Raw genomic sequence first — 21,523 nt, 5'->3', positions numbered from 1 at the left:
CAGGGAGGGGGAGGCGGGAGCGGGGAAGGAAGAGGGGGCCGGCTGCCCGGGATGGGGAGGCGGCTGCCGGAGATGGGGGTGCGGCAGCAGGGAAAAATGGGGGGGCGGCAGCGGGGGTGAGAGAGGCGATAGGGAGGGATGGGGGGGCGGCAGCCGGATATGGGGGGTGGCAGAAAAGGAGGGCTGGGGGGGCTGCAGCGGAGATGCGGGAGGCCGGGGTGGGGGGCGGCAGTGGATCCCTGCGAGGGTCCCGGGCAGGTCGGAACAGGACCGGTGCGGCGGCCGGCGGGGGCTGTCCAGGAGGCGGCGGGACCGGCCCGGCGGGATCGCCCGGAGCTCAGCAAGCTGCCCCCGCCCGGGAGGAGGCTCCCCGGCGAGCCCCGTACGGCTCGGCCGCGCCACCGCTTCCCAAGGCTGCCGCAGCGGCGGGAGTGCGGCCGGGGCTGCGCGGAGGCGCCGTGAGCGGGAGCATCCCCGCACCGCCCGCCGCAGCCCCGCGGGGCCGCGGGCCGAGAGCTGCCGTCGCGGCCGGTGTCGGTGCCTGTGCCGCCCGCCCGCCCCTCGGCGGGGCACCCCCAGCCCCCCGGCCCCCGGCTCTGCGCCGCTTCTGCCCCCCGCCGGCGCCGAGCCCCGGCCCTCGGCCCGGTGGGAGCGGCCGCCCCGGGGGCTACCCCGCTGTCCCGCTCGCCGGTGCCTCACCTTGGCTTGCGCCGCCGTCGCCGTCCTCGCAGTCGGTCAGGTTGTTCAGCATGGCGCCGGTGCCGCGGCCGCTCGCTGCCGCCGGAGCTGGAGCGCTCGCTCCGCAGCAGCCGCGTCCCCGCGCCGCCCCCCGCGCCGGTGGGAGGGGGCTGCAGTGCGGAGGCGCCCGGGCTCACGGCTCACGGCTGCTGCCGGCGGAGCCCAGCCCGGCCGCCCGCTTCATCACGTATGCGGGAGGCATTGCCCCCGCCGCGGCGGGGAGGGAGGGGGGGCGGCGGCGGGGGGGGCGCGGAGACGAGTGAGCGGAGCGGGGCCGCCTCCCGGCTGCGCCAGGCGTGGGGGGGAACTAGGGCAGCGCTGCGGGCCCGGCTGGCGCGGGCGGGACGGGACGGGAGGGGACGGCCCCGCAACCGCACCGACCCCGCACCCGCCCCAGCCCCGAACCCCGCCTCCAGCCCCCGCAACCCGCACCGGTGCCCACACTCCGCACCGGCCTTCGCACCGGGCCCGCACCCCGCCGTCAGCCCCCGCATCCCACACCAGCTCCCGCACCGGACCCCGGCACAGTCCCGGGATCGGGCACACACTCGGGATGTGCAGTGGGACAGAACCTGCGTCTGCAAGACCGACGCATCTCTGAAGGCGCCTGGGGCCCGGGGTCAGAGCAGCCCCTCTCCGGGCAGCCCTGGCGACCTGCAGGTCCCGGGTGGGCAGCACCAGTCAGGCAGGGGACCCCTCCGCAGGCAGCAGGGCCCCGGCCGGGGGCAAAGCCCCCTGTCCCAGCAGCAAGACCATTCAGGGCACCCGGGGAGGAGGAGGGATAGCCAGACCACCCCACAGCAGAGCCGGGGGGACGGCAGAGGCAATCGACCCTGCAGCATGGGGAATGCTGCCCACAGAGGGGAACAGGCTTGGTCTGACCTCCCCTGGTGCCCAGGGGGCCAGGGTCACACCCAGAACAGCCTCCTCAGACTCACAGGTCCAAGGCTGGCCCTGAAGAAGGGCCGAGATGGCACCGAACCCCCCGGGTCCTGTGCTGCTTGTGGAGCCCCCAGCCCTCGCAACCATCCCCCCCAGGACCAGGGGCATAGGCCACTCGCTGGCTGGGGGCTGCTGAAGGACCTTGTGGGGCTGCTGAGGGACCTTGCAGGGCTGCTTGCAGCTCTCTGTTCTCTCATGCACTTAATCCGGGAGGATCCCCGAGCCGGAGCTGGCTGCAGCTCCCGGCGTCTCCTCCGGCGCGGTCTGAGATCATGACAGCCCGCTGGCCTCCGTTACTTCTTGACGGCTGTAATTAATTGTTTACTTTCTCCTGGTGCGGGGCCAGCTGCTCTGCAGCGCAGAGGTTCCCCGGCCTGACCTCAGAGGCGGGAGGGAGGCCTGGACCCCTCGCCCCAGCCCAGCAGGATGATCTGATCCCTGCCCTAAGGTTGCAGCCAGGACCCCCAGACTGGGCATCCCTGGAGAGCTGCAGTGGCACAGCCCCAGCTCCATGGCAAGTGGCACAGGATGGCAGCAGGGAGGGTAGGCAGCTCAGAGTGGGCACCCACCACCCAGGAACCTGCATGGCAGCCACTGCATGGAGCTGCCCCGACCAGCCACAGCAGCGCCAGCCCCTCAACCCTGCATCCCTTGGCCCTGAGTAGGAGCCAGCGCTGGAGCAAAGAAGGGGCTGGCCCACTCCCAAGGGATGGGACTGGGAGGTAAGGGCTGCAGGAAGGATGCAGAAGGCAGAGCCACACATGCAGGTGGGTCTGGGGGGTTAGCAGAGCCTTCTCCCACGTGGAGGCTGTAGCTGGGCAGAGGGGCAGTGGGCTGGGGTCCAGCCATGGTGAGTGGCCAAGCAACGGAGGGTGGTTTTTTGCAGGAGGCCACAGCGCGTGGGCTCGGCACAAGAGGGATTTTCCTACTAAAACAGATGGGGGGGGAGGGAGCACGTGAAAGACCACTAATCCCCTAATCCCTGGATTATGGCTCCATTTCAGGGGTTGGGATTTGACGGCAGCACAGGGGGCTACGCTGTCAAGACTGCATTGGCTTAGCCCATGCGCAGGGTGCCACCGGCATGGGGGGACAAACTGAGGGTGTCCCTGGGGCAGAGCAGACCGAGGGGGCTTGATCCCCCAGCAGAGCACTGACCTAACCCCGGCCCAAGTGCCCAGGGCTGGGTACGTGGTGCAGTGTGCTGGGAACGGGAAGGTTTGGCACAGTTTGGGCATCACCCATGCCCTTGCATTGCCTGCAGCCCCACTGCAGGCAGTGCATGTGCATGGGGAAGGAGGAAGACAGACGTTTTTCCCTGGCCATGGAGGGGGGGACCAGCTGCAAGTGGCCCCTGAGCCTGAGTAGCAGGCAGGAGCCTGGCACTGGGCCAGGCAGAGCATCAGTGCCCCACTTAACTGCAAGAGGCTGCCCGGGAATGACGATGGAGAGAGGCATGACTCCTCTGCCAAGCCAAGGAGCATCCCTGCAAAGTGTCCTGTACCCCTGCAGAGCCTCCTGAGAATGTCCCAGATCCAGTCACATAGAGCCTGGGTGGGGGGAACCATTCCCACAGGTATTCCCAGGGCCAGCACCCCGGCCATCGGCCACACAGCCCTACCCTGTCCTGTCACCGGCAGCGGTCAAACCTCCCAGGAGTGAGACACGTGCTGGAGGTGCTGGGAAACCTCCTGAGGGCAGGGAGCGGGCAGCTGGCAGCGTGCCACCCGGAAAATGGGGCAGCCACGCTGTGGAGATGCCGGTCAGCACGGCTGCACCGCCTGCTGTGATCCCCGGGCACAGTCGGCAGCCTGCCCACCTGCATCCTGCCAGGATGGGACACCAGGGGCTCAAGGGTGTGAGGACAGGCAGAGGGCCTGGGAGAAAGAAAGGCTGTGGCAGGAGGGACCCCAAGAGGACACAGAGGTGGGGGGAGCCTGTAGGTGCAGCAGGGCAGGAGGGCAGTGATGCCCACACCCAGCCATGGCGGAGGGTTTGCATCACGGTGTGACCCACATCACTCTGTTCTGACAGCCCCATGAGTCCAGGGGCAACATGTCCTGCAGCACCTCAGCAGGATAGAGGGATCTTGTTCATCCCCATCCAAACAGGTTTGGGCCCTGCCAGCAGCACTAGGGTGAAAACAGAGCCCATAGGCAACATGCTGGGACCTGCCACCAGCTCCAGCAGTGGGACAGGACATGGAGGGGGATGATGTCCCGTGGGGCTGGGAGAGGAGCCACGGGAATCACTGTAGCTGCTTGAGGCCAAGAGCAGGAGGGCGGCAGTGGGACAGAGCGGGCAGGGGGCCATGGGGCAAGGCAGGAGCTGTGAGCTCCTGCGTCATAGGAGCCCAGCACCACGCGCAGCTGGCGCAGCGTCCCCAGCTGCCCTTGCCCAGATGTCTTGCCGGCAGCAGGGCCGTGGCAGCGGGCGGACGGGCAGCCTGGCACGGGGATCAGCAGTGGAAGCAGCCTCCTCCTGCCAGGCTCTGCTCCCAGCGACGCAGTTGAGGAGCCCCCAGGCAGCCCCGTGCCGGCCGCAGCACACTGGGGATGCCAGGCAGCCGCTGCCAAGCAAGGGCCAGAGGGCCCAGTGATGGCCAAGGAGCAGCTGCACAGCCACTGCCGGCCACCGCCAGAAGGGTTGGGTGTGGAATCGGCTGATGAGGCTCTGGAGTGTCCTGTGTCCAACATGGCACCCCTCACTCAGCACCACGGCCTGTGCAAGGACCCCCACCCTGGGACCCCACTGGACCACTTGTGGTGGGTTCAGAGGCACAGAGAGGCCTTGGGAAGGTGCTGCAAGCAGCAGATGGGGCTTCAGCTGCTCCAGCCCCCCCGACAGCATACCACCCCCCCATATCATCGGCCCTTCCATGGCACAGCCCCTTGGTGCTTCTAATGACACCCCAAAGGCACCCTATCTGCCACAAACCTGACCTCAGTAGCTGAATGAGGAAGCCAGAAGCTGAGGGAGATGGGGGGCCAGGGGAGGCTCCTTAGCAGTCCCCATCCCTCACATACACTCTCTGTGCCCTGTGCCTCGAGTGGGGGACCTGCCCCATCCCTTGCACCCTGGTCCCTCTTGGCAGTGGCCCTGCATAGGGGTGCAGCCAGGGCTGGTGGGGTCCCTACTCTACCCAACGCCCCCAGGAGCTCACCTCCTGCCCAGTGCCAGCCTCACACGGCTGCCCCACACAACCCTGTCCATCGCCCACGACCCCATGGCCCCACAGCCCCCAGCTGAACCCCCCCCTCCAGCACCGGGAGTCACGGCAGGGATGACACCAGGACTGGTTTCCATGGCAACGAGAGAGGCTCCTTAACCGGTTGGTCGCCATGGCTACTGCCGCCGAGCCCAGGTGCTTGGGACACCGAGAGGCTTCGCGCTGGCGATGCCCCGGTGCCCCGCCGGGCCAGGGCAGCTGCCCCACGGCCAGTGCAGGGGGCATGGGGGGAGCAGCCCCAGCGCCCCGGGCGGGTAGGGGACACAACCTCGCCTTGAGTCCCGGAGGGAGCCCATCGATCCCCCGTCCCGCGGGGGCCCGGCTCGCCCCGCCCCCGCGGCGGGACCGGGTCTCCCCGGAGCGGTGGCACCGGCGGGTCCCGCGGGCGGGGCGGGGCGGGGCCGGGAGGGGGCGGGGTCTGGCGGGACACACCCCCTACCGGAGCCGTCCCGTCCCGGTATCGCCCCCTGGCGGCGCCGGGACCCCGCGCAGCGCCGTCCGCCCCCGCCCGCACAGACCCCGCACGGACCCCGCACACACTCCGCACAGACCCCACGCCGCCCCGTCCTGCCCCGTCCAGTCCCTACCCGACCCGACCACCTGGGCCCAGCCGCGGTCCCGGCCGTACAGCAATAGTGACCTGCTCCCGGGGCCCCCGTGGCGGGGCGCTGCCCGTACCCTGCCCGCGCCCCGCCGGCACCGGGCGGTCCCTTCCCGCGGCCGCCCCTGCCCGCGGTCCGCACGGGGCTGAGATTTCTCCCCAGCAACACCAGCGTGGGGCCGCTCCTGGTGGGCAGGGCTGGCCCGGGGGGTCGGCCCCGAGCCTCGCAAGGCGCCCTGAACACGGCACCAGCCCACGGACGGGCTGGGGGTCCACAGGCTGCCCCGAGGGTCCCAGCACCATCCCGGCACAGGCGGCACGGCTGGCTGCAGGCCTCCCCCCGTGCCCGGAGCACCCTGAGGTCCCTGGGATTTCCATCGCTCTGAGCCGCCGACAGCCCCACGCATGACACTGGGATGGGGCCAGAAAGCACCGGGGGCCGGTCCCTCCCGGCACCGCTGCTGTCCACAGCCCCTGTCAGCCCCGCAGCTGCCAGCCCCACATATGCCCTCCCACCCATCCCCCAGGAGGTGGTATCCACGGTCCCGGCGCCGTGGAGCAACACGGGGCATGACCCAGAGCAGCTTGGAGACTCCCTGCACACTGCCCAACCCCTCAGTACCCACCCTGCCGTGGCCGTGACCACCTCACAAGGTAGGGTGGGCCCTGGGCACCCCTAGCAGGGCCAGCCACTGGCTGTCCTCTGGGAGGGCACAAGGTCACAGCTCAGACAGGAGGATGTGTCCCTCGCTCCCACTGTGGCTGTTTGCCATGCCCACCCCAGCTCCTTGCTGCCCCACACCAGCAGACTGGCTGCCAAGCCAATTTCCTGGAGGGCCACAGAACTCAGCCACAGCCCCAGCTCATCACTGTCCGCTCTGACTCAACACAGCCCACGGGCCAGGCCCAGCTGCCCCAGATGCCACAGGGTGACAAGTGGCCCTGCACCTCCTTGCCAGTGGGTCCAGCCCTACATTGTCCACCATGGCGGGATCCCAGACAGGGGCCCCACGGTGCAGAGCCCACCACCGGGGCACAGCCCAGCCCGGGGGCCGTGGCGCCCATCCGGCTGCTCGCGCCTCCCACCCGCGCCCTTCGCCGAGGGTGCAAGGTCACAGCTCCAGCAGCACCGTGCTGCCGTCGGCCGGTTTTCTGGGATCGATACGGCTCTGGTGACAGCACAGCCCCACCGCCACGTCCCCTGAGCACTGTGAGGCGATGGCTGCCAGCTCCAGTGCCTGCGTCCACGGCAGCCCAGTGGCCACCATGGGCTGGCCACAGCCTGCCCTCCCCACACCCTCGCCCTGGCCTGGCCACAGCCACCCTCCACCGTGGCTCCCTGGGGAGCAGTGTGGCCTTTTACCCACAGCCGACCCCCAGCCGTAACCCCGCTTCATCCCACTGCCAGTCCCGCAGGAGCAGGGCCTCCTTGCTCCGACAGCCCCTGGGACAGGGACAGAGCAGGGGAGCTCCCTGGGGGAACAGGGGTGATCCCGGGAAATATGCCGGGATGAGGGGTCCCGCCCGGGCAGCCAAAACCCACTCCCCACTCTGCACCCCCCATCTCCCGTGTCCCAGAGCTCCGCGCCATCCCTGTTCCGGGGGATCCGCACCACCTCCGAGGGGCCCGACAGACCGACCGTCACTCCGCACCCCCCACAGTGCCCCGACGGCCCGACCCTTCCCACGGACCCTCCCCGCCGACCTTCCCCGCGGACCCTCCCCATGGCCCCTGCCTTTCCTCGCAGACCCTCCCCACGGACCCTCCCCGCGGCCCCTGCCCTGCCCCCGGAGCCCCCCGAGCCCCCCTTGCCCCCGGCGCTCACCCCCGCCGCCGGTGACGGTGAAGCGCCCGCTCATGGCCCCGCCGCCGCCACAAGTGTCTCCGGCCGAGGCGGCCGCCGAGCGCGGCCCCGCCGGGCGCTGACCGGGGTCCTAGTGCCCGCGGCACCGCCCGCCGCGCCGCCCCCGCGGCCGCAGGGCTGGCTCCAGTCCGAGCGGGTCGGCCCAGCCCCGTTTCGTTCGGCTCGGTTCGGCTCGGTCCTGCCCGGCCGGCCCGACTCGACGGGACGGGACCGCTCCGCTCCGCCTCGCCCGGTCGGTCCCGCAGCCGCCGCCGAACTGGGGGTGCTTGGGACCGTGCCCCAACGGGGGGGGGGAAGGGAAGGGACGGGACCGCGCTCTGCCCCCGCCCTGCCCGGAGACTCGGCCACTAATTACAACTAATTACGGCCCTGGGGCTGCGGCCGCCCCACCCTGCTGCGGACCCGGGCACCCCCGGGCACAGCCCCGGCCCTGGCCCCGCCGCCAGGCTCTGCGGCCGCGCAGACACAAGCCAGGGCCGGGGGGGCTTCTGCGGGGCCGGTCCGCAGTGGGGTCCTGGCTACAGTGGGTAGTCCGGTCACACGCCGTGTCCCGGCCGGTGGCAACCGCCCGCTCCTCATCGCTGGAGCGCAGGGGAGGGCAGCGGGGGTCGGGATGTGCGGATCCACAGCCTGGGGGGCCTGAGAGGGGGCCCCGCCTGGCATAGGGCTGGTGGCAGGTTATGCTGGGACCAGCGGATATCCTCCCCCGTGGGACCCAGTGTCCCTGAGGGATCCACAGTCCTTAGCACAGGGGGACTTGGTGGCAGCCCCCCACCCAGTGCCCCCTTCCCGACAGGTGCTGGCACACCCCAGCCCAGGGGAGGGCGATGCCTCCGGCAGGAAGGGGTTCTCTGCACCGTGGCTGCAGCCGCTGATGGAGCACTCGAGGCTGTGTCCAAAGAACTGTCTTTATTACAAATGGGCGGGTGGTTGGCAGAGCAGGCATTTGGTGGAGTGGGCAGCGGGCAGGAGTGTCTAGACCCCCATGTCCCACCCCAGTGCGAACCCAGGCGCCAGCTCCCAGTGGGGCTCAGCCCGATCTGGCATCACTGGCTCAGGAAAATGACAAATTTGTCTCAAATCCGTGTGCGGTTTGCACCAGGCAAACGCCTCTGTGCTGTGGAGCCAGCGCTGGCAGGGGCAACACGATGCCAGCTGTGGCAAGAGTCCTGCTCCCCATCTGGGGCTCCCTGGACTGGGCAGCTCCCAAGAGGTGACCCCAGGACCCCCTGTCCTTTCCTGCCAGGGAGATGGTGAATCCCCCCCTTGGCTGGGGCTGCCCACAGCCAGGAGGCCCCCGGGGGTCAGCCTGTTAAATGGGAGCCCACGGGCTGGGAGTGGTGGGCAGGGAGCAGCGCCGGCTGAGCCAGCGGCTGGTCAGGCCCTCAGTGCTGGGGACACTGCAGGATGTCATATTTGACATAGCCGACCCGGTCCACCTGGTAGCGCGGTGTCATCCTCCAGTAGAAGTCGCCCCGGCAAAAGTGGTACTTGTCTGGGCAAGGAGGGAGGCAGAGGGAATGGAGGGTCAGAGGGGGGCTGGCCATGCGGGGACCCGTCCCAGTGGCTGCCTGAGCAGCAGAGGCACCTGGCACCCTGCACCTTGCTGAGTTTCCTGCCAGCCCCACTGCAAGGACCCTCTGGAGCTGATGGCATGCCCTACCCCAAGGCCATTCCCCACACACCCAAGCACTCCAAGTCTGGTACCAGGGCAATGCAATCCCTGCCCACAGGAGGCTTGGGGCAGCTTGGGGATGTCCACATGGCACCCACCCACCAGGTTCCACTCACCTTGGTAGAGGAACACGTTGTGTGAGTCAAGGGGGACACCAGTGAAAACGTCATCGATGGCACGGGGGTAGCCCTTATCCACCCTCTGGACCTTCACATCCAGCCTGTGGGAGAGCAGAGCTGTGCTCAAGGCTGCTGGGAACCCCCCTCCCAACCCCTTGTCAGGGGCACGGGCAGGCACTGCTGCTCTCTGGTCCTGCTCACCTCCAGTAGTTCTCCCCACTGAAGAGCAGCACTTTGCCGCGGCCCCGCTGCAGGGCCCCCGAGATGCGGCCGGCTTCCTTCCCTATACCCAGCTTCTCGATCCCCCGGGGGCCCAGCACACTCTTCCCGGAAAACACCCAGAACTGCCGACCTGCGGTGGGAGATAAGTGGAGGTGTCAGCTGGCCCTGGGGGCACCCCGGCTGCCAGTGGCACCGGGGCTAAGAGCAGTGGGGGCAGAACTCACCAGCGAAAAAGAAGACTCTCTTGGTGAGCAAGTCCTGGAAAACGGCATCGATGGTGGCCGGGAGGCCAGGCCAGGTGTCAGCAACAGAGAAGGCACCCTGAATGCCCGATTTCCAGAAGGGTGAGTGGGTCCAGTATTTCCTAGTGGGGAAGGTTAGCCATCCTGATCACCCCAGTGTCCCCTCACACCCCCAGCACAGCCCCATGCTCCTCCACATCCTTCATCACCCCAGCACTGGCCAGGGAAGGAGGTGCCAGGTGCTGCTGCTCACCCATCCTTGAAGAAATACAGCTCTCCGTTGATCTCCGTGATAGCGTCAAAGTTCCTCTCCATGCAGGCGTCCCGGCTGGGGTCCACAGGAATGGCCACAGCTGTGGGCTCCGGCGTTGTCTCCTCCTCCTCCTCCTCGGTGGTGGAGGTGCTGCCAGCCTCCGTGGGCAGGGGCTGGGGCTCCTCTGTGGGCACTGGCTGGGGCTCCTGCGTGGGCAGGGGCTGGGGCTCCTCAGTAGGGGCAGGGGCAGTGGGCTTAGGGCCAGAGCCACGACCTGGGCGAATACAGGGCAGGATGTGAGGCTGGGGCCAGCCTCGTGCTGTGGGCCCCATGATGTGCCCAGCTGTGGCGCAGCTGCTCACCGTAGAGGTACTGGATGCCCTGGACATCATCGGGGTGCAGGTGGAAGTCCTGGATGTAACTGTACATGGGGTACATCAGGGCCTCGCGCACAGTGGAGTGGTCCAGCCCCAGCGAGTGCCCAAACTCATGGGCAGCCACCAGGAAGATGCTGTAACCTGGGGGAGAGCATCGGCCTCAGCGCCCAGCGGGGCACAATGGGACAGGACGTGCCATCCACAGACCATGGGCCCCACAGGGAGCGTGGTGGCACAGCGTGGATCTGGGGGGCACAAAGAGGAGCACAGGCATGGGGGACAGTACCTCTGTCAGGGCAGAAGCCCCACTTCTTGTCAGTATCGTAGTTGCTGGTGGTGGCACACCAGAGCTTGCCATCCTGCCGGCCCTGGCTGGTGCAGGCGCTGTAGGACTGCCCCAGGAAGGTGAAGGGGAAGACACACGGGTCCCCCTGGGAGTTGCCACCGATCACCGCCGTGTCTGCAGTGCAATGTCAGTGGGGCTGGCCCCGGGCACACTAACAGCCCTGAGATCCCTCATGTGCCCACCCTTTGTGCCCCCCTGCCCGACCCTGCTGGCACCTCGGTTGGGGCAGAAACCGTATTTCTTGTCCTGGTCGAAGTTGGCGGTGGTGGCACACCAGCGGTAGCCGTCGGAGCGCCCGTCCGTGGTGCAGGTATCGTAGGAGGCGCCATCAAAGATGAAGGGGAAGACACAGGGGGCCCCATCACTGTTGCCATCGTTGGTGTAGAGGACTGTGGGGTAAGGGGGAGTGAGGAGGGTCCCAGGCACTGCAGAGCTGGGCAGGGGCTGTGGCCAAACTGCTACTCACGCTCGCTGGGGCAGAAGCCGTATTTCTTGTCCCGGTCATAGTTGGCGGTGGTGGCACACCAGGGCAGCCCATCCTTGCGCCCCTCCGTGGTGCACTGGGAGTAGGACTGGCCCTCGAAGATGAAGGGGAAGTGGCATTCGGCACCGTTGGCATTCCCATGACGGGTCTTCACCACTGCTCAGAGAGGCGCAGCTCAATGCCAGGCCTGGGGCTGGTGCCATCAGACCCCCCGACCCGCCACACCCTGCCCTTACCTAAGCCATTTCCCAGCGTCCAGAACTCATCATCGTCAAAGTGGGCATCACCCTGGATGCCCCGGCCCGGGGGAAAAGCGTGGGCCAGGAGCCCGTCCTTGCCATCGAAGGGGTATCCGTCCCCGTGCTCTGCAGGGAAAAGCACCCTCAGAGCTGGCCTTGCCAGAGGAGCCCTCACGCCCCTGCTGTGCACACAGACCGCCGAGCCCTGCTGGCACATGTGGGGGCAGAGGGACCCTCTGCAAGGAGATGTGGGACAAGGATCCCACAGGAAGGGTGTGTCACCGGCCCCCTTCTCACTCCCTGCCTGCCCACAGAACATCACCTTGGGTGCCAAACATGATCATGATGTCTGCCTCGCCACTGTATATCTGGGTGAAGGTGAGGGGGGTCACATCGCTCCACACTTGGAACGCCCGCCTGAAGGCGTCATCGATCACGGCACGGTCCAGGTCAGGGGAGTAGTTAATCACCCTGCCAGGGATGCAGTGGATCAGTGCTGCCAGGTCCCCTCCTCATGCAGGAATGACCCTGCTCTGCGCAGGGATGCACCCCCACCCCATGAGGAGACAGCAGCATTGGCATGGCTGGGCAAAGCAGCCACCACCACCCTCGGCGTGGGGCTCAGGTGCTCTTCCAGGCATCAGGGAGCAGATGCTGCTGCTGTACCAGCGTGGCCCTGGCAGCACCAAGACCCAGCTGTGCCAGCAGCACCAAGCCCAGACAAGGGTTGAACAGCGGCTGCTGCCCACCTGGTTCCTCAGGCTGTCTCCATCCCCCTGGGACCATCGCCCTGCGGGCAGAAGGGTTCATCTCTGGGGCAGACTCACCGGTACGTCAGATCCATGTGGTCCCACTTGAGGTCCCCCTCAAAGGTGAGGAAGGTTCCCACGTCAGGGACACCACAGCGGGGAGCTCGCATGGCCTCCAGCGTGGCGGCATCCAGCTCCCCTGTCTCCTCCAGGCCCAGCTGCTTCTGCATCTTGCGCAGCGCCTTGCCCAGGGACACGTGCCTGCTGCCGATCTTTGCCTCCGCCTCCGTGGTGTAGCCAAACTGCAGCAGGTAGCGCTGGGGAGCAAAGGTGGCCCAAGGGTGAGCAAGCTCCGGCACCCTCAGGCACCCATCCCAGCCTGGGCACCTCCCAGGGCTCGAGGAGAGAGACAGCTCTCAGGCTCTGCCTCCATCCCCTCGCTGCCAACCCCGGGAGCCCCTTGAGATCCTGGGTGCTGGGAGGGGACCACAGGGCCACGCTCCCCTCACCTCCGCCAGCTGCAGATCCGGCAGGGTGCTGACCAGATCCCCCGGGAAGGTGACAACTGCCTGTGGCTTGCCCTGGAGAGGGGCTGCACAGCAGGAGACAGCCAGCAGCCCCACGGCAAGCGGGGCCAGGAGGAGGAGTGCCATGGTGTGTTGGTGGCAGGAGGGCTCTGGCTGTGCTGGTCCCCGCTGTCTGCTCTAGGTGCTGCCGGGCTCCCTGCTCCTATTTATGGGCCAGGAGGGCAATGAGTCACCCTCAGACCCCTCAGCGCCGATTCACTCCCTTCCCACGGTGACGAAACACAGACTCAGGCTCCTCCGATCGCTGCCTTAACTGTTTCATCACCTTGTTTACTAAACACACTGCATCCTGCAGCCAGGCAAGGACAGGATCGTGGGAGGGTGGCTGGGCAGATGCACTGGGCCATGGCACAGCACAGCACAGCCACCCTGGGGCTGCCCTGCACAGGGCACTGCCCTGCTGGCCCCAAGACCGTGGTAGCTGTGGGGTCACTGGGGGCTGGCTGGGTGCTCAGGACCCTGCAGCTGTGTCATCACACTGGCTGACACTGAGCTTGGCTGGCCAAGGGCTGGTGGTGCCAGAGGCAGACCCGTGGGGGCCTGGGTGGGCATGGGGGCAGAAACAACAGCAGAACCCCTGCCTGAGCCCCAGTGCCTGCAACCCACCTACCCAAGAGCTGGAAGCTTGGACCCCTACCAGGACACTGCATCTGTCCCCATGTCCCCACCACAGCTGCATCACCCCAGTGGGTCAGAGTGTTTCCAGCACTGGAGATCCCAGTGGCTCCTCACCCCATGGTACCTCTAAGTCCACATGTCATCAGCCAACTGGCAGAGCCTCAGGGGACCAGGGGCAGTGCCTGCCCGGGAGCAGCTCTGGGCATGGGGACACTCCACCTGGTGCCATGGGACATGGGGGTGCCCTATCCTCCCTGTGCTGCTCCACAGGGTGCTGCTGACTCAGATTCCCACCCCGCACAGCACAGACCTTGCCATGGGATGGTGTTTTCCTGCTTCTCCCAAAGTGCCGACGCTTGTGGGAACAGAAGCGGTGAAGGGGAAAGCAAACAGGGATGAGGAGCAAGGGGAAAACAGATGGCAGAGAGCAAGGCGCAGCGTCAGCTGGGGGGAGGGAGGGCTGCTGCAGCCCAGCAATGCTGCCTGAGACACAGGTCCCAGGCTGGATCCCCTGCCCCAGCTCTCGCTAACCCAGGCTCACAGGGCCCCATGGGCTCCTCAACTGGCTTTGTCAGGAGCATTTTCTTGTTCCCCCCATTCCTATTGGTGCCTGTTCTCTTGACTCCCAACAAACCCAGACTGTATCCCAGCAGTCACCCACTCCCCCTATCACCCCAGCTCTGGCTGAGCCGAACCAGCAGTTCCTGGCCCAGCCAGAGCACAAGCAGGTTATGTTGGCGCCCAGCACAGCTGGGATGGTGAGAGGAGGGGGCCACACTCCCTGTGCCCTTGCAGGAGAACCCCAATGCCCAGGGGAGGGATCATCCCTGGGGCAGTATCACCTGCCAGGTGGCCGGTGCGGGCAGGATGTAGCTCAGGGCCACGGCACAGGGAGCTCCCAGCAGTGTGAGCCCTGCCGGGAGGAAGCAACAGTGAGAAATCAGGGGGTTGCCTCACTCCCCACCACAGTCCCGCAAGAGCAGCCCCTGTTCCCTGGCGCAGGATGTTGCTCCACAAGCAGCCACCATCCTGTGCCCAGTGTGAGAAACACAACCAGCCAAGCATCCCTCACAGGGGGACACAGCCCAGGGACAGCCAGGTCATCCCATTGACCCCTCCAGCCTGCCCCCCTTGCCCCTGTGCATGGCCCAGCTCTTTGCCAGGCAGTAGGCAGTGGCTCCCTGTGCTCCCTGCCTGGCCAGCAGCTGAGGCAAGGAGGGGGCTCTCGCAGTGCTCCAATAACCTGCTGCAGCTGATGGATCCTGAGGCGTGTGGGGAGCAGGCACTGCTCCACGTCCTCCGCTCTCCAGGCTGCCAGGATCTCAGCCCACAGCACAGAGCTGTTGATGGAGCTGGGTGCTAAAGAACCCCCGGGGCAGCTCAGGAAAGGCGACATTTGATGCCATCTCCCAGATGCAGCCAGAGGGTCAGATCCGGCTCTGTCCTCTCCGTCACTGTGGCAGATCCCTGGGCCTTTCTCATGCTATTCCCATCCCTCATTTCCACCACATGCAGGAGCCACAGCTCCCACAGCGTGGGCACACTGCCATGGCACCCCCATGACACACCACGGTGTTGCACTGCCTGGGGCATCCCACGGGCAGAGCCACAGCCCAGCAGCACAGAGCAGCACTGGCAGGAAGGGGGCTGGGAGGGGGGGCTTGGAGCAAGCAATGGCAGGAGGAGCCAAGAGCCAGTGCCCCACACACCATGCACCCCATCCTGGCCAGCCCTGGGGCAGTGGGAGCCCCGGTGGGGGGTTGCTGACCACAGCTCTGCCCTCGGCCTGGCCGCTCCCACTGACTCACGGTCCCGCTCACCAGCTTCCTCCTGGCATCATCCCAGGGGATTTTCTGGTGACTCTCTGGAGGCTCGGCAGGGAGCAGGGCAAGGGCAGCAGGGAAACCCCCGTGTCTGGCAGTGCTGGCACCCTCCATACCAGGCAGGGAACTCTGCGGGATGGGCTTGGCACTGCTGGCATGAACCCCATGAGAGGCTGCCTGGGCCAGCTCAGCTTGGGAGCTGGGGCAAGGCACAGGTCCCTTGGCATGGGCACATGTGGAGGGATGCTGCGGATGGAGGGAGAGGAGGGCAGAGGTGACCAGGGGTGATGCCACAGGCAGGGGAGGGCTGTGGCTGGCAGGGACCCCAGGAGCTGTGCCCAGCCTGGGCTGCCTGTGGCCCTGTTTACTCCTAGGACATCCAAAAAGACAAGTGAGATGGAAAAAACCATGCAGACATCCTCCCTCCCAGACACTGCCCGAGCCACGAGGTTGCCTGTCACCACCGCTTCTCCCAAAAGGGGAAGGAACAGCCACCGCAGCCCCTTCCCACGCCCTTACTCACAGCCACCCTCATGAAGACCCTCTGTGGGAAAACTGGTCTGGGACCCCAGAAGGGGCAGGTTGCCTGCCTGGATCCCTGCCCGGGGCAGAGACTGACAGGACACAGTGACATCTCTGTGTGGCTTCAGGTCTCCTACTGGGAAGTGCCGGTTGGGCCAGCAGTGACAATTGGGGATATTGTATGGAGCCAGAGCTTTATTCCTCTTATGTAGGCGAGCAGGAGCAGGGTCAGACAGGGAGGGAACATGGCACCAGCTGGCCAGAGAAGAGGTTAAACAGCCGCAGCCACGGGGTGCACCAGGGTGACAAATGTGTTGGAGAACTGAGGAGCTGGGGGTGAGAACTGAGGAGCTGGGCACCCTGGGCAGGGCTCAGGGGGGCACAGGAGTGGAGGACAGGCCCAGGTGTGTGGATGGCATTGGGCACTCTACCAGCGTGACGAGCCGGGCAGGAGCGCAGTGGCAAGGGGAAGTGGGGTGGGAGAGAGTCAGCATCTTGTGCGGGTGACACAGCACCGGGTCAGGAAGACCAAGCGCTGGTCGCAGGGAACACAACCTGTGCAGAGGGAAGGGAGCACTTGGACTTGGCAGATGCCACAGGGAGAGCCAGTGCCACAGCCAGACTCCTCAGCCGGCAGGCAGGGCACCAGTGTGTGTTCCCAGCCAAGCAGCTGCCAGCCCCCTGCCCTGAGCCCATCCCTGCTCCTGTGCCATGGGCTCTGCAGCATTCCGTGCCCAGGGAGCAGAGCCGACACCCCGGCACTGGCTGACCCGGCCTGTGGTGTGCATGGTGACCCAGGCATGGGGATGCTTGGCACAGGAGCAGGGCAGGGCACAGGGAGCAGCTCTGCGTCAGAGGCTTGGAGCCCCATCACTCCCGTTCAGGGGTTCCAGACAGAAACAACATTCCTGCACACACTTCCCGTATGTGCTGCCCCGGCGCCGGGCCCCGCGTGGGCTGGGACTGCAGCCTCCAGCTGGGCCCAGGACCCTTCCTGGCAAACCACCCCACGTGCCACGGCCCTGCAGCATTCCGGCAGCACCGGTGCCCAGCCTTGCACCCCTTCCCTGCCTGCCCCAAGCTCTGTGGATGCACCTGCTCAGCTCCTTGCCTGTCCCTGCCTGTCCCTTGCCTCACCTGGGGAACTCCCCACCCCTCAGCACCAGTTTCTTGCCAGCCTTTCATCCCTGTTTGCCTGGGGCAGGAGGTGGTGTTCTGCCCCCTCAGCCCTGCTGCCCCCCAACCCCCGTGCTGCTGCTCCCACAGCCTCTTGTCTGGGTGAGGATGACGTGGCCGGTGTCACCGGGCGGCTCACCCCTCCCTGCAGGCACTGAAACCAGCGCTGCCGTGTCACCACCCCTCCCAGCTGCAAAACACACATGACAGATCCACTGGCTGCCACACCTGCTCCGGGCACACAGGTGGGTGGCACAGTCACCTCCCTGCACTGGGCTGGGACATCGCCTTCCGTGCCCTCCCCAGCCACTGCACACCCTGAGAACCCCTCCCCATTTACCGGGCACCAGGGCCAGTGGCCAGCACAGCGACACAGCCAAACGCTGTAGGGCTCTTGTGCTTCAGGACTTGCTTTGCTGCAAACTCCGTCCCATCCCTTGACCCTCCTCCCGCCTCAGCTTCTGCCTCCAGCTTTGACCAACCTTTGCTCTACCAAACTTTCCCACCTGCCGGGAGCAGGAGCACAGGGTGTTCAGGCAGGTGAGAGGGGCACAGGGTCCAGGTCACTCACAGTGCCTTTTGGGAAGGGGGGGCTTGTGGGCACCCCCACGACTGTCACCCACTCAGCATCCCCTTTGGGGTGACCTGCAGGATCAGCCCTGTGGAGGCACCTCATGGGGGTGAGGCAGGAGCTGGGAGATGAGCGGGGCAGGACGGGGCTGGGTGGCCGCCAGCTCCGGAGGGCACAGCTGCTGCGCTGGGCCATCAGTGGCACAGCACAGCACGGGTGGGCAGCACTTTGTGCCTGACAGTGGTGACACAGGCACAGCAGCTGCCTGCTAAAACAGGAAAAACAGCAATTGTGACAATGACGGGGAACCTGCCTGCCCGTGCCCGCGCGCGAGGGGACAACGCAGGGACAGGAATCCGCGGCTGCCAGCGATGGAGAGGCTCGGGAATAAGGAGTGGGGGTTTGTGGAAGGTGGAATATGGGCAAAACTGGTGGTATTTAATTGTAAACTGCGCGAAGCAGAAGGAAGGGCGGTGGATGCAACACGCTCGGGTTTCAGTAAAACATTTGACAACTGTTCTAGAGCTTGCTGCCAAATTAACTCAGAGCGGCTCAGTTGTCAACACAGGCATATGGACAAAGCCCAGGCAGCCCGGGAATGGCACACACGGCCTGCCTGCCCTCTGGGAGCTGCCGTGGCCACACAACCTTTCAAAACCAGGCGTTGTGGAAGGGGAGGAAGGCAGCCCCTGGGCTGCAGGAGCACCGGGATGGAGAGAGCTGCTGTGCTGCCAGGGTGGAAGCAGGGCTGGAGAGCAGCTGGCTGGGAGCTGCTCAGAGTGGGCAGTGACCCCAGAGCTTGCCTGCTCAGCCCTGGGGTTTAGTGACTTCCTCCCATGGGGCAGGAGGGAGGGGGACGGAGCAGAGCAGCCCCCCAGAACCAGTCATGGGCAGGACTGCAGGGCTGGCAGGGCCTGGGAGCCCCAAGGCAGTGCTGGGTACTGACCCCCCGCTCAGGGGAGCTTATCTGGGCAAAGACCCGCACAGGGGGTGAGCACAGGGAACGGGAAGAGCCCGGCACAGCACATAGCCGAGGCCTCTGGGGCTCTGCAACACACACAGTTCTCTGCCCACCTTGTTTATTTTACTTATATTTCAGTAATTTGCTGATTACCATTTTTTAACTAACCAGCAGTGATGAATCAGCAGCACGGGAGAGGGTGGAAGCCAGTGGCCTTGGACCGTGGCTCCGAGGTCTCAGGGTCTGGGAAGGAAGCCACAGGTTCCCTCCAGAAGGGGAAAAAAAACATCCAGCAGCAGGAGCAGCAGTTCTGGCAGGCACGGAGGAGCCAGCTGTTTGCAACCAGCAGCTCCAAACGCATCCCGGAAAGGCTGCTGATGGTCCCAAAGCCTTGCGGGAATGGCAGCCATGGCTCCAACACGGGAGCAAGACAAGACACATGGGAGAGGAAGTGCACAGCTTGGCACGGCCATCGTGCAGGGGTGCAGGAGCCTGTGGAACAGACAGGACACACAGGGAGAGTCACTCTGTGCCCAGGGCACAGCCACCAGCAGCACCTTCCAGGCTGGCAGGCAGAGCCAGGGCCAGCAAGCTGCCTCGTGCCAAGAGGACCGTGTGAGGATGTGAGTGGCTGCACCACAGGCTTCCATGGGCTCCTCCAGCCTCTCAGGAGCCACTGGGAGTGGCTCCTGCCTGTCCCAGGAGTGCCCTGCTCGAGCCCAAGGGTGGCATTCTGGCTGAGGCCATGGCTTCAGCCACAGCCTTGGTGGCCACAGAACACAGGCATTATCCTATGGCACTCCCACCCACTCCAGGGCTCTGGGAAGTGGGGATCCCAACAGGAACACTCAGCACTGGAGGGATGCTTCTCCTTGCATAAGTACCAGTGGCCCAGCAAGACCTGGTGCAGGGCAGAGGGGCCAGAGAGGTGTGTGGTGGGAAGTTATCTCAGCTCACTGCAACCCCAGCATGGAGAGATCCCCCAGGAGCACCCCAGGAGCCTTCTCCCTGATCCAGCATTGCTGGGAAGGCACAGAGCGGTGAGGCAATCTGGTGTGAAGAAAAACCATTTCCTGCAGCAAGGGCTGCTTTGCTCAACGTTTTACAAAATGTGCTGATGCAACCGCCCTTCCCAGGTGGGATATAAATACAAGCCTTGATGTGGATTCGTGCCCTGCAGCTACATAAACATCGCAGCAATGTTTTCTTGGAAAAGAAAAAAAGGAAACAAGGAGGAACAAACAAGCGCAGATGACAAAATCACCGGCGGTGGAAGCCGGGGGTTCGGGTTGCAGGGGTGGGGGGAGAGGCTGAGGCTCTGCCCTGGGCACTGTGCTCAGCACAAACTCCTATTCTGGGGTGGTGACCGAGGCCACGAGCTCACCCAGGAGCCGTGGTGGGTCAGCAAACTGTGCTGGGGAGGGGCAGCCTGCAGCACCCACGGGGTGAGAACGGGACCCCAACCACAGTCACCCATTGGTGTGCTCTCACCCTGCCAGAATGGCAGCTTGCCTGGCTGTATCTCCTCCCCAGTGCCACATCCAGGCTGGAGAGAATGGAGCTGTGACACCTCCCCAGGGCCTGGGACTGCCTGTCGGTGCAGCCCATCTCCCAGCCCACTAAAACCAACTTCATATCATACTCCACCCAAGCCCGAGCACTTTGTCCTCCAGGCACAAGCACTGTGTTGTCTCCTCAGCCCATTCCCAAAAGGCCCTTTAACCTGCTGCTCCCCCCACTAAGGTATTTGGATGCACATCCAACGCGTGGTTTTGGATTCTCTTAAGCCTCTTGCTGAGATCTCTTTTGTGTTTTCTTTGGCTCTGAAGTGGTTTCAGGCTCGGAGCTGCAACAGCAGAGCATTATCAGTGAGGAGCTGTGCCTCCAAAGCCGAGCTGTGCTCTGCCTGCCCTGGAAATCCCCCGCTCACCCGGCTCAGGGGCACACGGCATTTTTAAAAATAGCAGGTTACCCATCGCAGCAAAGCTCTGCTGGGACAATGCTCCGAGACAGAGGACATGGGGCACCTCTGAAGGGCAACAGGGAAGCTTGATGCAGCTTTTCATGGGCCAAGCCAGCATTGTGAGGGCCTGTATGAACCCCTGAGGCCCCCGGAGCTCAGGCTGCTTTGCCCTGGAGCTACAACCCATTGGGAAAATCCTTCACTTGTCTCACACAGCAGCTGACTGAAGGCAGAAAGAGGGAAATCAGCTGGTCTGACACAAATCCATCCCGTTCCCTCTACCTGGGAGGCAGCTTTTGCCAGGGGTTCCTCCAACACCACTCCTCCTCCCCGACAGACAGAGAGAGCTTCCTCTGACAGGGAGCAAAAGGGACACCCCCAGCCCAGACAGAGCCAGGCCATGGCTGGTCACAGGCACCACCGGGCTCTGCCAGTGTGAGTCCTCCCCTGCTCCACTTCCCCCACAGGGCTGCTTTAAAGAGCAGTAATGGAGAAAAAACAAAACCCAACCCCTCAGCTGTCTCTCAGGCTTCTGGCGTGTTGGTGACGGCAGCAGCACGCGGGGACTTGGCCCCAAGGCAGCGGGAGCAGCGCTGCGGCAGCAGGAGCACTCACACAGCCAGCCCGGGGACAGTGCTCACCGCTGCTGTCTGCGGTGATGGATGAGGGCATAAACCTTTCAAGGATGCATTTAATTAGCTTGAAAAAGAGCTGGGAGGTGCTTGCGTGGCAGCTGGCGGAGCAGCTCCTCTGCTGGACACACGGTGCCTCCGGGGCAGAACACAAGGGACCAGCAGAATGCCCGCAGAGGAGCCCCAGGCTTGGGGGGCTGGACCCAGGGGCACTGCCTGTGCCACCCGGGAGCAGAGCACCACGGCCAAACGCTGCAGAGCGCTGACCCAGTGCTGATCCAGTGCCGATCTAGAGGGCTGATCCAGCCCCACAGCGCCCGGCTCGGATTTCTGGCAGGCAACATGTGCGCTCACGGACTGTGCCAGATGAGACACCGTCTGTCCTCCTGCAGCTGGCACCTCCTCAGCACCAGCCATCCTGGCCAGAGACACGGTAGCACTGCCCACCCCAACCTGCGCTGCAGGCTGGCTCCGTCCAGGCAGCTCCAGACACACCTCACCCCCTGTGTCCTTTCCGTGGGGACCCAGCAGCCAGGCTCAGACCCAGCAGCCAGGCTCGGCCCAGCAGCCAGGCTCGGCCCAGCAGCCA

At 65.6% G+C, this 21,523-nt stretch overlaps 2 protein-coding genes across 4 annotated transcripts in view; both read right to left on the bottom strand.

Annotated features, from left to right (window-relative positions):
• The window catches only part of SLC12A5 (solute carrier family 12 member 5), a 31,903-nt gene extending 24,465 nt beyond the window's left edge, over window positions 1-7,438 (bottom strand). The window contains exon 1 of one of the 3 annotated variants that reach the window (XM_027693885.1): window positions 7,337-7,438. In XM_027693885.1, coding sequence (XP_027549686.1) covers window positions 7,337-7,370 — 34 coding nt within the window. In that variant the 5' untranslated portion in view covers window positions 7,371-7,438. Of the gene's footprint in view, window positions 1-699; window positions 916-7,336 lie in introns of those variants that run through there. The other 2 variants (XM_027693883.1, XM_027693884.1) reach the window with 2 other exon arrangements.
• An 831-nt stretch (window positions 7,439-8,269) lies between these two features.
• On the bottom strand, window positions 8,270-12,978 carry MMP9 (matrix metallopeptidase 9). Its single transcript, XM_027693956.1, has 13 exons — window positions 12,591-12,978; window positions 12,160-12,398; window positions 11,655-11,803; window positions 11,330-11,458; window positions 11,076-11,249; window positions 10,825-10,998; window positions 10,550-10,723; window positions 10,249-10,404; window positions 9,887-10,160; window positions 9,616-9,755; window positions 9,371-9,521; window positions 9,167-9,270; window positions 8,270-8,870 (listed from the first exon to the last, which is right to left on the bottom strand). The coding sequence occupies exons 1-13, from the start codon at window positions 12,732-12,734 to the stop codon at window positions 8,761-8,763; spliced, it is 2,118 nt and encodes a 705-aa protein (XP_027549757.1). The 5' UTR covers window positions 12,735-12,978; the 3' UTR covers window positions 8,270-8,760.
• Between the last annotated feature and the right edge of the window lie 8,545 nt (window positions 12,979-21,523).

The sequence above is a fragment of the Neopelma chrysocephalum genome, unplaced genomic scaffold, assembly GCF_003984885.1.
Source record: "Neopelma chrysocephalum unplaced genomic scaffold, ASM398488v2 Primary Assembly neopelma1_94, whole genome shotgun sequence".
NCBI classification, from domain to species: domain Eukaryota; kingdom Metazoa; phylum Chordata; class Aves; order Passeriformes; family Pipridae; genus Neopelma; species Neopelma chrysocephalum.
Note: the sequence above shows the minus strand (reverse complement) of the source record. Positions and strands in the feature narration are given on the sequence as shown.